Source organism: Papio anubis, chromosome 17 (genome assembly GCF_008728515.1).
Source record: "Papio anubis isolate 15944 chromosome 17, Panubis1.0, whole genome shotgun sequence".
In the NCBI taxonomy this organism is placed as follows: Eukaryota; Metazoa; Chordata; class Mammalia; order Primates; family Cercopithecidae; genus Papio; species Papio anubis.
The window spans coordinates 51,578,774-51,593,076 of record NC_044992.1 but is presented as its reverse complement, the minus strand read 5'-3'; the positions used below and the strand labels follow the sequence as shown (position 1 = coordinate 51,593,076).

The 14,303-nt window shown below is 53.1% G+C and overlaps 1 protein-coding gene and 1 pseudogene across 5 annotated transcripts in view; both read right to left on the bottom strand.

The window, feature by feature from the left end:
* Positions 1 to 5,175: 5,175 nt before the first annotated feature.
* LOC103878874 lies at positions 5,176 to 6,913 on the bottom strand (annotated as a pseudogene). The gene has a single exon (XR_002517840.2). The product of XR_002517840.2 is annotated as a protein DBF4 homolog B pseudogene (transcript).
* The window catches only part of DBF4B (DBF4 zinc finger B), a 42,567-nt gene continuing 35,171 nt past the window's right edge, over positions 6,908 to 14,303 (bottom strand). For 2 of the 4 annotated variants that reach the window (XM_009190816.4, XM_017950805.3), the window contains 3 exons: positions 10,244 to 10,352; positions 9,918 to 10,042; positions 6,908 to 9,089 (listed from right to left, as the gene is read on the bottom strand). In XM_009190816.4, coding sequence (XP_009189080.2) covers positions 8,240 to 9,089; positions 9,918 to 10,042; positions 10,244 to 10,352 — 1,084 coding nt within the window. In that variant the 3' untranslated portion in view covers positions 6,908 to 8,239. Of the gene's footprint in view, positions 9,566 to 9,917; positions 10,043 to 10,243; positions 10,353 to 14,303 lie in introns of all 4 variants that reach the window. The other 2 variants (XM_017950806.3, XM_031657636.1) reach the window with 2 other exon arrangements.

Genomic DNA, 14,303 nt, shown 5'->3' with positions numbered 1-14,303 from the left:
ACCCAGATGCTCAGCAAGGCTGAGCCAATTCTTCCTTCGCTTTGGAGACATCTCGAGAACCTCCTCCAAGATGTAGGCGCGAGGAGGCTCCTGGGAATGAGGGCCTACTATGTGGTATTCCTGGAAACTCATGATGAGTCCCGAGGGAGAGATTGTGCTCCCCATTTTACAGAGGGGGAAACTGAGGCTCTGAGAGGTTATGTGAGCTTCCCAAAGTCACACAGCTGGTCAGTGAGAGGCATGTCCCCTACTCTAGGGCCTCACTCCTCTTAGCCACCCCTAGTCCTACTTCCACCTCTGCCCTCCATTTGGGACCAGAGAGGACTGGTATATCTGGTCCCTTGCACCCTCACCACACACCCCAGACACGAAAGTGGCTGTCTGCTCCAGCCTGCCTATGTCCCAGGGCCACATCAGCAAGTTCTGATCAGGAGTGCCCCTCAGTAGGCTGGGTGAGGTTTGTCATTTCACAGTGGGGGCCCGGGGCTGGGAGATTCTGGGTCCTCCGACATGTTCAAGACCATAGAGTAAGCCCAATCTGTGGTCCAGGTCTCTTCACCAGAGGCATGTTCCTACCACATCGGTGGCCCTGGGACCCTAGAATTCGTGTTGGGGAGACCTGATGAGCCCTAAGAGTGACTCTCCCTGGTGGCACCCTGGGCTAGTTCCAGTGGGGACTAAGTCATATGGCTCCCTGGCCCCGGTAGCCACTTATATTCCTGGGTTCCCTGACTCCCAGCAGATCTGGCCAGAATTTACTACTTTTTGTTTTGTTTTGTTTTGAGACGGAGTTTCCCTCTGTTGCCCAGGCTGGAGTGCAGTGATGCGATTTCGGCTGACTGCAAGCTCCGCCTCTCAGGTTCACACCATTCTCCTGCCTCAGCCACCTGAGTAGCTGGGACTACAGGTGCCCACCACCCTGCCTCATTTTTTTTTGTATTTTTAGTAGCAACGGGGTTTCACATGTTAGCCAGGATGGTCTCGATCTCCTGACCTCGTGATCCGCCCGCCTTGGCCTCCCAAAGTGCTGGGATTACAGGCATGAGCCACCGCGCCTGGCCAGAACTTACTATATATTTTTTTCTTTTGGAGAGTGTTGCTCTGTCGCCCAGGCTGGAGTAAAGTGGCGAGATCTCAGCTCACTTCAACCTCCATCTCTGGGGTCAAGTGATTCTCTTGCCTCAGCCTCCTGAGTAGCTAGGACAACAGGCGTGTGTCACCATACCCGGCTACTTTTTGTATTTTTAGTAGAGATGGGATCTCACCATGTTAAGCAGGCTGTTCTCAACCTCCTGACCTCAGGTGATCTGCCCACCTCGGCCTCCTAAAGTGCTGGGATTACAGGCATGAGCCCACTGCACCCAGCCTTTTTTTTTTTTTTTGAGATGGAATCTCACTCTTGTTGCTCAGGCTGGAGTGCAGTGGCACAATCTCGGCTCACTGCAACTTCTACCTTCAAGGTTTGAGCGATTCTCCTGCCTCAGCCTCCCAAGTAGCTGGGATTACAGGCATGTGCCACCATGCCCAGTTAATTTTGTATTTTTAGTAGAGATGGGGTTTCTCCATGTTGGTCAGGCTGGTCTCGAACTCCTGACCTCAGGTGATCTGCCCACCTCGGCCTCCTAAAGTGCTGGGATTACAGGCATGAGCCCACTGCACCCAGCCTTTTTTTTTTTTTTTGAGATGGAATCTCACTCTGTTGCTCAGGCTGGAGTGCAGTGGCACAATCTCGGCTCACTCCTTCTCCTTCAAGTGACTCTCCTGCCTTAGCCTCCCAAGCAGCTGGGATTACAGGTGTGCACCACCATGCCTGACTAACTTTTGTATTTTTAGTAGAGATGGGGTTTCACCATGTTGGCCAGGCTGTTCTCAAACTCCTGGCCTCAAGCAGTCTGCCTGCTTCAGCCTCCCAAAGTGCTGGGATTGCAGGCGATAGACCTTATTTTTTAATTTTTTGAGGGTCTCTCTCTGTTGCCCAGGCTGGAGAACTAGTGGCACAATCATAGCTTCCTGTAACCTTGACCTCTTGGGCTCAAGTGATCTCCTGCCTCAGCCTCCCGAATAGCAGGGACTAGGTGGCGTCACCAAGCTTGGCTTTTTTGTTTTTGTTTTTGAGATGGAGTCTTGTTCTGTTGCCCAGGCTGGAGTGCAATGGTGTGATCTTGGCTCACTGCAACCTCCTCCTCCCACCGGGTTCCAGCATTCTCCTGCCTCAGCCTCTTGAGTAGCTGGGATTACAGGTGTGCACCACCACATCCAGCTAATTTTTGTATTTTTAGTAGAGACGGGGTTTCACCATGTTGGCCAGACTGGTCTTGAACTCCTGACCTCAAGTGATCTGCCCACTTTGGCCTCCCAAAGTGCTGGGATTACAGGTGTGAGCCACCATGCCCAGCACTTTTGTATTTTTTGTAGAGATTGGGTTTCATCATGTTGTCCTGGCTGGTCTCAACTCCTGGACTCAAGAGACCCACTCACTGCAGCCTCCCAAAGTGCTGGGATTACAGGCATGAGGCCAATGCTTGGCTAACAAATTTTTTTTTTTTTGTAGAGATGGGGGTCTTTTTTTTTTTTTTTTTTTTTTTTGAGACGGAGTCTCGCTCTGTCGCCCAGGCTGGAGTGCAGTGGCCGGATCTCAGCTCACTGCAAGCTCCGCCTCCCGAGTTTACGCCATTCTCCTGCCTCAGCCTCCCGAGTAGCTGGGACTACAGGCGTCCACCACCTCGCCCGGCTAGTTTTTTGTATTTTTAGTAGAGACGGGGTTTCACCCTATTAGCCAGGATGGTCTCGATCTCCTGACCTCGTGATCCGCCCGCCTCGGCCTCCCAAAGTGCTGGGATTACAGGCTTGAGCCACCGCGCCCGGCCTGAGATGGGGGTCTTTTTATGCTGCCCAGGTCAGTCTCGAACTCTTGGACTCAAGTGATCCTACAGCCTCAGCCTCCCAAAGTGCTGGGATTAGATTACATCTGTGAGCCCCGGCACCCGGCCTTGGTTAGACCTCTTGCTTCTCCCTTGAGCACAGTCCCCAGTCCCTGAGGTTCCACCTCCCCTGTCTTATGCTTGCCTCAGCTCTCTTAGGAGCCGTGGGCTCCCCACACAGAAAGCTTGCTTCATGTTCTCTCACCCACCTTCCTTCCTGAGGTCAGGGCTGTCTTCTCATTGGTGGTCCCTCATCAGACTGGGACTTCAGAAGAGCAGGGCTTGTCTTCCTCATCAGACCTGATCCTGATAGCAAGGGCTGTTTTCTGCTTAGATCGGGGCAGGCCTGTGTCTCCCCCTCAAACACAGGGTTCCCTGGGGGGCCCCACCCCAACTCCACAGCTATGGCTGGCTCCTTCAGTCCTTACGCCCATCCTTTGAGGGTGGGGCCACTGTTTCTGCTGCCCTGATGCCACCCTTGGGGTTGCTCTTCCTGAGGGAGCTGTGGGGTCCTGAGAGGTTGGGGTCTGGCCTCCCTTAGGAAGCCCCTCCCCTAGGAGGCCGGGGCCTCCTTCCTTCTGCCACTCTTCTAGCCCTTCAGCTGATTCTCTCAAATTTTCATGCACAAGGGCCAAGTTGGGGATGCAGGGCCAAGACCTTGTCTCCACAACTTCAGGTAAGGGAGGGGTGCTGGTTGCCTCCAGCCCTGGGGTGATACCATGGGCAGTGATTCCTGCCAGTGGAGGCCGTCCAGGCCTGGTGCCCAGCCTTAAGGCCTGCAGCACAGACCATGCTAGTCAAGGGGGCAGGATTCAGGGCTCTGGGCTGGGGTCCCAATCCTGCCTCCCCCATGAACTGGCTGTGTGACCTTAAGCAAGCCCGCTGGCCTCTCTGGGCCTTGGTTTCCTCATCCATGATGCAGGGGTTAGAAAACCAGCCCCACTCACAGTGCTCCTCTCGGGGATGATGGTTGAGCTGCCCGTGCTTGGAGCAGCGTCTGGTGCATGAAAGGGGCTCAGTCACCCAGGGCTCGCACCGTCCAAGGTGCCGAGGAGCAAACCGGCTCCCTGGCCCTTGCCCAGGACACCAGGCCTCTCTACGGCTTGGGGGCCTTGGTGTCCTCTCTCTACCCAGTGCAGAGAGAACCTATGCCTGATGTTGTGATGTGAGGGGTGGCAGCAGGGGAAGCGCCCAACATTTGGACAGAAGTTCATCCTGCTTCCTCTCAGATGCCAGCCCAGGATCCAAGGACCGTTCTTCTCATCTGCATAGCTCTCCTGGGAAACCTCATGCTCCTCCCTCTCAGGTGTCCAAGTGGCCCCTCTTTTAATCTCTGAAGCTCTCAGGCTTCACCAAGGGAGGAGTTGGGGGCACCTGGGGCACCAGGATCCCAGGCACAGTCATCCTTTGGGAGGTTTGTGGGGCACACAGTCACACCCATAAGGGCCCAACTGCCACTTCTCTTCCACGCAAGGGATCCTCCTGGAGCTGAGGAGAGATGGTCCTTGGGAGGGGGCCTGGGACAGGGGGTCTCACAGTGTCCCTCAGCAGCTTCATCCACAAACGCACACCCGAGATGAGGACGCCAGTTACCAAGGGACACTGCTAGGTGGGAATTAGTGAGAATAAGCTTTATGTAAGTTTCGGAAGGAGGCCTCACAGGCATGTGTGCCTGTGGTAATATGTTATTTATTGAGACAGTGTGCCAAGCTCTGTGCCACATACCTCACAAACATATCTGATTTCATTCTTGTGACTCCTAGCAAGGTAGCAACTATGATTACCTCCATTTTTTGTATGTATGTATTTATGTATTTATTTATTTTTGAGACAAAGTCTCACCCTGTTGCCCAGGCTGAAGTGCAGTGGTGCAATCTCGGCTCACTGCAACCTCTGCCTCCCGAGTTCAAGCGATTCTCCTGCCTCAGCCTCCGGAGCGAAAGGCGCACCACCACGCCCAGCTTTGTATTTTTAGTAGAGATGCGGTTTCACTATGTTGGCCAGGCTGGTCTCGAACTCCTGACCTCAAATGATCCACCCACCTCGGCCTCCCAAAGTGCTGGGATTCCAGGCGTGAGCCACTGTGTCCAGCTGAGATTACCTCCATTTTTTAGATCAAGAAAACAGTTTGAGCTGGGCACAGCTGAAACTCCCCTGGGAAGGGGAGCCAAGGTCCAGGATGAGGAGGAATTCTCAGGTTTGTAGCATTCCTGCTGGTGGCAGGACAGGGAAGGACATAAAAGATTTGCTGGTGGTCACAGTATTTTATTATAGGAAAGGGCCCTGAAATAATCTCATCTGAGCCCCTTACAGACGAGGAAACTGAGGCCCGAGTAATAGAGGCATTTTTCTGAGGTCACAGTGTGAGTTGGGGACAGCTAGCTCCTGCATTCCACCCAGCAGAAGGAAGTTGGGGTGCAGCTACCAATTGGCCACATCTGCCTAGAAGTGAAAGGCTCAGCAAGAAGAGGCAAGAACAAAGGCCTCAGGACCTAGTCTGAGGAAAGCAGTTAGGGCTGGAGGGCTCTTCAGGTGTCTCGGAGCTGACTCGGGGCAGACAGCAAGGCCTGTGCTGAATGAACGAACGAGGGAATGGGCAATGGTGAGGAAGGGCAGGGGGACAGGAGAGCCAGGCCACTGAGGGGCTGCTGGGACCAAGGGAGCCAGGCTTCAAGGAGGAAAGAAAGGAGAAAAGGAACCAACTTTGGTCATCAGTAGCCTGTCCATGACCTTGGAATAGATGATCCTAGTGGAATGCTTCAGGCAGAGCTACCCAGGAAGGAAGTGTGGAAGGGAAGGAGGTGAAGAGGAGGCGGTAGGTATAGACTGCAGGAAGGAGCCAGAGAACAGAAGGTGGGAGTCTTCAAGTATTTGAAGTTGATTTACTGAATCAACTAAAGTGGTTTCCAGGAGAGGAGCATGGCATTTTGGGGCAGAAGGGAGAGGTGGCAAGTCTGAGAAGGAAACCAACAAGGGTGGTTGGCTAGGTGGGCTGGAGGGCCAGGGACAGACAGCGTGACTTATGGAGGGAGGACACCTCTTCAGAAAGAAACAGAAACATGTTGAAAAGGGACTGACTGCAAGATGAAGCAGTGTCCACTGGGTCTGGGTCAAAGTCATCTGGTGCGGGAGGGGGATGTGGAAAGGGGGCTGCAGTGGAAAGGAGTCTGAGCAGTGCTCACGCCAAGGAGCCACTGCGGGACCTCATTCACATCCAGCAGCACCCATCCGTCCTGGGTCACGTCTCAGGTATTCTGGGTTCACCTCTAACCTGAATCTACAGCCAGGAAGCCGCAATGGAGAAATGGCTGAAGAGCGTTCCAGCCTTGGGGTTTGGCCTGGCAGAGATGTCCAAGGTCATGATCATTGAGATAGGAGGGGAAGGCAAGAGTACCCGGATGTGAGGTTTGGGGAATGGGTCCTGGGCAGCTGACAATGAGGGCACCCGAACCCAGCACCACGCGCTTTGTGTGAGCAGCAGGTAAAGGTATCAAAGTCTGAGACAGGGGTGAGGGGAAACTTCCTCATGCAGAGGGGTGGTGTCATGGGGAATGAGGCAACTCCATGTCACAAAAGGAAAGGGATGAACCCAGCAGCACCCAGACATAAACCACAGTCTGGCTTCAGGGAAGAGGACTGAGCCCTTAGCAGGAATCTCCGTCAGGGCAAAGGAGTTTTCTTGGGAGGGATGAAGGGGCACGTCCTCTGCTGGCAACCACTCCCTAGGCAACAGAGCCAAGTAAGTGACCAGATGAGACTAGGTAAAGGAGGCTGGGCAGGGACAGAGGCAGCCCTGCTCCCTGGAGCCCTTAGCCCTTGGGCAAGGCCGGCAGGAGGGTTGTGGCACTCACACGTGTGTGACTTGCAGGAGGTCCCATCCCACCATCTAGTGATTCTGTCCATCGCTCCTGGCCCGCAGCCCTGCCTTGGGTCACTGGAGGGCAGATCAAGGACTGACATATGGCATTCCAGCCCCATCTCTTTGCTATTTGTTATTAACAAATTTATTTACATTTCCTGAACCAAAATTAATTGTAAAATTTAACAGGAAGGGGGTAACATGACCTCTAAGGTGGACTGTACACAAAGTTGCTCTATTTCCAAACTAATAACTTGAGTCCTCACCCACAGCTGGGTCCCCTCTTCTTCCTTTGAAAGGAGATACAGAATAGCACCAGGCTTCCGGGAGCTTCAACATTTAAAGAGACAAACCCACGGACACAGAGAAGGGTGAGAAGAACCACAGTACAAATTATAATGAAAGAAAAAGTGGCCAGAGAATCGATAGCAAACCCATTTCTGTCTCTAGATTAATGGCTTGGCTGCCAGAAATGGGGGGAGGTCCTTGGGGAAGGAGAGGAGGGACCGAGGGAGGAGGGTGATGTGGAAGTTGGCAGGTGACACACTGGCCCCGGAACAGCCGAACTCCGGGCAGGCAGCTCAAGCTGAGGAGGCAGAGAAGGGCCAAGAGGGGTCCCAGAGGGGGCTCTGGCCACATCCTGGGCTCAGGGGAAAGGTCAGTGCTGGGCCCCAACTAAGTGCCTGGGGGAGGGAGCTCTGTGAGTGGCGCAGCTCGAGCCCCTCCTCTGCTTCATATGTTCCTGAGGATCTGTGTGCAGGAGCGTGGGGGGCTGGGGGAGGGGATAAACACAGGCATTTCGGAAAGCAGGAGCGGCCACATGCTCGTGGGAAAGGAGGTCGGGCTTGGGGGTGGAGCACACCAACAGCTAACCCGCGGCTCTGCAGAGAGGCAAGGGCCTGCGGAGGGCCAGGAAGCCAGGCCAGGACTCCTGCTGCCCCAGCTCCTTTGTGGTCCCTCCCCATGCCAACTTTGCCTCTGTCTCCTGGCGTGGGTGGCCAGTCTCAGCTGGGCAAGCCCACTGTGGACTCTGCCTGGTCAGGAATATGGCAGGAGGCAGGGGTAGGAGAGGGCAGCCCCCAGTCCAGATTCTCTCCCAAAGACCTGGCCAGTGGGAGGGCTGGCTCTGTTGGCTCCATGGAGCCGAGCGTGACAGCTGCTTGCTGGACTTCAAAGGCCAGGCCTGGGCCCCCTTCTGGCTCTTTTGGGGAAGTCCTGGGGCTCTGCCCCTCCTGCGTCCTGATCAGCCCTGGCCGGGTGTGCAACACGCAGCAGGGGAATAAATTGTATCTGTGGCCCTTCAATCTGGAGCTGCCTGGCTCCGTGAAGAGCCAAGCACCTTGGGGACTCATAGGAGCAGCTCTCTGCCGGCATGGGGCTGGGGCTGGGGCTGGGGTTGGGACCAGGGCTGGGAGACAGGGCGACAGGGCACCTGGAAAGGCTGGGGGGCCCAGAGGCATCAGGAACAGCTGGCTCCTGCACTGGCTGGCAGGGGCTGCAGGAGGGAGGTAGACCTGCTCTCTGCAGGTGCTCCTGAGGGCTGCACACTGGTAGCTGAGTGCAGGGGGGCTGATGGCCAGCCTGGAGCTGTGGGGCAGCTGGGGAGCTGGCCAGCCTCCTGGGATACAGGGCCAGGGGTTGCACACTCAGAATCCTCAGGCCCGGGGGGCCATCCTTCCCCCGGCCAGTGGGGCTGTGTGGCCCAGAACTCTCCCGGTCTCTCTGTGGGCTGCCAGGGGAAGGGGTCTGGGAGAGAGAGGCAGGTCTGTGAGTGGCACAAGGGCTGGAGGGAGGTGAGGAGCCTGGACTCATGGCCTGGAAGGGGAAGACAGGGAAGATGCTTGCCACCGGTTGTCCTGGTGCCACAGGGGTTGGGTGCTATTGGGACAAAAAATGAAGCCTGTGGCCAAGAGGCCCCCACTCTCTTCTCAGCATTGCCACTGGGGAACTGAACCTTGCGCTTGTGGCCAACAAGTGCCAGGTCTAGGCCAGAGGAGAGTTCCATAAAACCAGAGCTAGGCAGCAGGCGTTGGCAAGCAGGGTTCCTAGACACCGGTGTCTCTGGGGTGTCCATAAACACATCAACTAACCCCCTCAGGTCCTGGCAGCTTGCTATAGGTCCAGTCCCTGCATGTTCAGCTGGTGCCTGCGTGCTGTTCACTGTCCCATCCTGCTTTGGGACACCTGACACCTGGCAGCTGTCTTCCTTCCTTATCCTGGGAGATGCTGCCCTGGGATAGGAGGGCTGGCGGGGGTGCAGAGTCTTAGGACAGAGAGGGTCACAGTCAGAAGCTGGGGAACCTGACCACCTGTTGAGACAGAAACACCCAGTGAGCTGCAGGTTTCAACTTCACAGCAGGCCTGGGCCAGGGCTGAGGGCACAGGGAGAGCCGCCACAGCTGGCGGTTCATGTGCCAAGATGGCTGCCTTCTCTGAGGCCCTGTGTGAAAGTCCTCCTGTTTGGGTCTGAACCTGCCGCAGCAGTTAGCACTGTGTGCACTTCTCTTGGCTCTGTGGCCTGTGGTTGGGGCTGGCCAGAGGAATACGTTAGAGGCTATTCCATTTCATGACTTCACAGAGGAGGCTGTGCCCTTTGGCAGCTGACGAAAGCAGTGCAGTTCCTGGCTGTGCGAGTTGAGCTTGAGGTGGAGATTTGGGGTGAGAGGTGAAGCCATAGCTCCAGATGGGAGAGGGTCTGCCTTGCTGGCAGCAAGGGGAAGCGGAGCTCAGAGGGCCCTGGAATTCCCACCAAACCCCATGCAGTCCTTCCTTCTGGTGGTGACTTCTACAGAGGGAGAAAGACTTTACTCTTCACCTATCTAGGAGAGGCCCGAGAACTACCCCCCTGCTCCCTGGCCAGAATTGCTTATCATCCACATCAAAGCCCGTGGGGTAGGAAGGGAGCCACAGTCTGGTCTGGGTCTAGTCTTCATCAACTGAGGCCACAAATGGAGGCCTTTTAATTTTTTTTTGGCCACCCCCAAAACAAACAGGACTGAGGATGAGGGGAAAGGAAGGTGAGAAAAGAGGAAAACATCACAGTCTGGTCCCAGCAGCCACCAACCTGAGGGTCTCTTCCCACCCAGAGGGCAACAGAGGAGTGCAGACGCAGTTATGCCTGCCAGCATGGCACTCACCTGGGGAGGCCGGCCTGGAAAGGGATGTCTACAAAGCTGTGGCTGAGCTGGGCAATGATCCTGTCCACTTCTGCATATGGATGAGCTTCTAGGGCAAAGCCCTGGTGCTGGGCACTCTGAAGATGCTGCCGGGGGGCGAGAGGAGGACAGGGCATTACATGAGGCCTGAGGGGAGGGGGACATGGAAGCTAACCTCCCAGCCCATGCCATGGCCCTGGAGGACACAGCCACAGCAGCGTGGAGATTGCACAGGAAGGACTCATCCCCAGTGAGCAGGATCCCTCAAGGCACTCTGGGAGCAGCTGCTTAGTGGGGAAGGGGCTCACCACATGGAGCTCCTCGAAGGCCTCTTGGCAGCACTCGCAGTAGCCTTTCTTCCTCCTGGGCATGGTGCGGGCAGCTGATCGCAGGCTTGGCTCTCCATCCTTGGATTCTCTGGGGAGGGTACATAGTGCAGCAAAGTGGTTACTGCTGGGGCCCTTGGGGGAGGAGCCACTACTTAGGGCCTGGAGCCTAGGTCAAAGAGGGGAAGGACTGAGACGGTCAAGGGGCTGGGCAGGCACCGGAAGGTGGGCCTTCCCTGAGCTTGGTACCAATCATCTAAGAATGGCAAGAGAGGAACAAGGAAGAAGACATCTGGAGACCTCCCTGTGGGCAGCCTGTCTTATTTCTGTCCTTCTCTTTTTTTTTTTTTTTTTTAGACAGAGTCTAGCTTAGTCACCCAGGCTGGAGTGCAATGGTGTAATCTTGGCTCACTGCAACCTTCGCCTCCTGGGCTCAAGCCATTCTCCTGCCTCAGCCTCCCGAATAGCTGGGATTACAGGCACACACCACCACGCCCAGCTAATTTTTGTATTTTCAGTATAGATGGGGTTTCACCATGTTGGCCAGGCTGGTCTCAAACTCCTGACCTCAGGTGATCTGCCTGCCTTGGCCTCCCAAAGTGCTTGGATTACAGGCGTGAGCCACTGCTCCCGGCCATCTCCGTCCTCTTAAACCACAGGTGAGGATGGGGTGGTGATAGCAGCAGCAAGAATCCCTTGTAGGAATTCCAACTCTGTGCTCAAACCTACACCCACATTCATGAGACCTGAAAGACGAAAGGGAAAAGGTCTCAACCACAGTGAAGGGACTGCTCTTCTTTTCCACCCTGAATGTCTCCCCAGCTTGGTTCAGTCTGTCCCTTCCCTCATGCTGCCTTGTGTCTCTCACAGTTGTCCTCACTGTCCACTAGGACTTTCAAACCTTCCTCAAGCCTGACTTTTTTTTTTTAGACGGAGTCCTGCTCTGTCACCCCCAGGCTGGAGTGCAGCAGCACAATTTCAGCTCACTGCAACCTCCACCTCCTGGGTTCAAGTCTCTTGTCTCAGCCTCCCAAATAGCTGGGATTACAGGCACACACCACCACCCCCAGCTAATTTTCTTTTCTTTGCATTTTTAGTAGAGACACGGTTTCGCCACATTGGCCAGGCTGATCTCAAACTCCTGACCTCAGGTGATCCGCCCGCCTCAGCCTCCCAAAATGCTGGGATTACGGACTGAGCCACAACATCCGGCCAAACCTGACTTCTTATCTGAATATCAGCCCCATATTTCTAACAACTAAAGGGCATTTCTTTCTCTCTTTTTTTTTTTTTTTTTTGAGACGGAGTCTCGCTCTGCTGCCCAGGCTGGAGTGCAGTGGCCGGATCTTGGCTCACTGCAAGCTCTGCCTCCTGGGTTCACGCCATTCTCCTGTCTCAGCCTCCCGAGCAGCTGGGACCACAGGCGCCTGCCACCTCGCCCGGCTAGTTTTTTTTTTTGTATTTTTTAGTAGAGACGGGGTTTCACCGTGTTAGCTAGGATGGTCTCGATCTCCTGACCTCGTGATCTGCCCGTCTCGGCCTCCCAAAGTGCTAGGATTACAGGCTTGAGCCACCGTGCCCGGCCACTAAAGGGCATTTCTATCTGGCTATCCAGCAAACTCGGCAAGTCCAAAACACTCCTTTTAAAGACTTCCTAAGTATGACATAAAACCCAGACGATATACAGAAAAACTCATAAATTCAACTATATACAACTTTAAAATATGTATGCATGGCAAAGAATCATTAGCAAATGATATGGTTAGGCTTTGTGTCCCCACTCAAATCTCATATTGAATGTAACCCCTATAATCCCCAAGTGTCAACGGAGAGATCAGGTGGAGGTAACTGAATCATGGGGGTGGTTTCCCCCATGCTGTTCTCGTGATACTTAGTTCTCATGAGATGTGATGGTTTTATAAGGGGCTCTTTCCGCTTCGCTCAGCACTTCTCCTTCCTGCCACCTTGTGCAGAAGGTGCCTTGCTTCCCCTTTGCCTTCCACCATGATTGTAAGTTTCCTGAGGCCTCCCCAGCCATGCTGAACTGTGAGTCTATTAAACCTCTTTCCTTTACAAATTATCCAGTCTCAAACAGGTCTGTATAGCAGTATGAAAATGGACTAATACAGCAAAGTTAAAAGACAAACCACAAACTTGGGGTTTTGTTGTCTTTTAAAAGTATTTACAATTTCTCTGCTCAGGGAGGCTTAGAAAAAAAGAAAAATATATATATTGATTTATTTACAACTGCCAGGTACGGTGGCTGACGCTTAGAATCCCTGCATTTTGGGAAGTCAAGGCGGGAGGATCGCTTGGGCCCAGGAGTTCGAGACCAGCCTGGGCAACATGGTGAAACCCTACCTCTACAAAAAATATAAAAATTAGCCAGGTGTGGTGGTGTGCAACTGTAGTCCCAGTTACTTGGGAGGCTGAGATGGGAGGATCGCCTGAGCCTGGGAGGTGGAGGTTACAGTGAGCAGAGAAAAGAAAATATTTACAACTAATGACAAAGAGCTCATTTTTCTAATAGGAGAAGGGCTCTTTACAAATCATTAAAGTGATCAATAACCCCAATAAAAAATGGGCAAAGTATATAAAGAAGGTTCACATAAAAAGAGACTCAGACAACCAAACATACGCAAACATACTTAGCCTCATTCATAGTAAGAAAAAACAAAAATTATAATTATACTGAGATACAGTTTTTAATCTGTTATACTGGAGGTCAACATATCTGCCAGTCACAGCATGAGGCGAGGGGATGGGAAACAGCCTCTCTCATGCAGTGCAGGTAACATATAAGTTGGTATCTCCTCCATGAAAAGCCATTTGGCTGAATTTATCAAAATTATAAATGCATATATCTTTTGACCCAATTCTATCTTTAGGAATTTACTCCACAAATACAATTGTTCAAAATTGCAAATTTACTCTGAACATGATTTTCATTGGAGCTAATCTAAGCATCCATGAATAACAGACTGGTTAAATAAAATACAGTAAATACATTCCACATAATAGAATAATGGAATACCCTGCAGCCATAAAAGGGAACACAAATTTTTTTTTTTTTTTTTTTGAGACAGGGTCTCACTCTGTCACCCAGGCTGTTGTGCAGAGGTACTACCTTGGCTCACTGCAACCTCTGCTTCCCATGCTTAAGTAATTCCCCAGCCTCAGGCTCCCGAGTAGCTGAGACTACAGGTTTGCACCACCACGCCTGGCTAATTTTTGTATTTTTAGTAGAGGTGGGGTTTTACCATGTTGCTCAGGCTGGTCTCAAACTTGTGGGCTCAAGTGGTCCACCTGCCTTGGCCTCCCAAGGTGCTGGGATTACAGGTATAAGCCACTGTGTCTGGCCAGATTTTTTAAAAATATAAAAATAGAGATGGTGGTCTCATTATGTTGCCCAGGCTGGTCTCAATCTCCTGGCCTCAAAGTGATCATTCCCCCTTGGCCTCTCAAAGTGCTGGGATTACAGGCGTGGTCTATCTTCAGAGATAGTTCATAGATACACAAGTACATATGTATCCTTCATTCCCTCTTCTTACATAAAGAATCAAGGCCGGGCGTGGTGGCTCAAGCCTGTAATCCCAGCACTTTGGGAGGCCGAGACGGGCGGATCACGAGGTCAGAGACGACCATCCTGGCTAACACGGGTGAAACCCCGCCTCACTAAAGAATACAAAAAACTAAGGCTGGGCGAGGTGGCGTGGCACCTGTAGTCCCTGCTACTCAGGAGGCTGAGGCAGGAGAATGCATGTGAACCTGGGAGGCGGAGCTTGCAGTGAGTCGAGATCCGCCACTGCACTCCAGCCCGGCGACAGAGCCGCAGACCTCAGCTCCCCAAAAAAAAAAAAAAAAAAAAAAAAAAAAAAAAAGGGAGGGGGAGGGATTGCATTGGGAGTTATACCTGATGTAAATGACGAGTTGATGGGTGCAGCACACCAACATGGCACAAGTATACATATGTAACAAACCTGCACGTTATGCACATGTACCCTAGAACTTAAAGTATAAAAAAAAAAAAAAATCATATAGG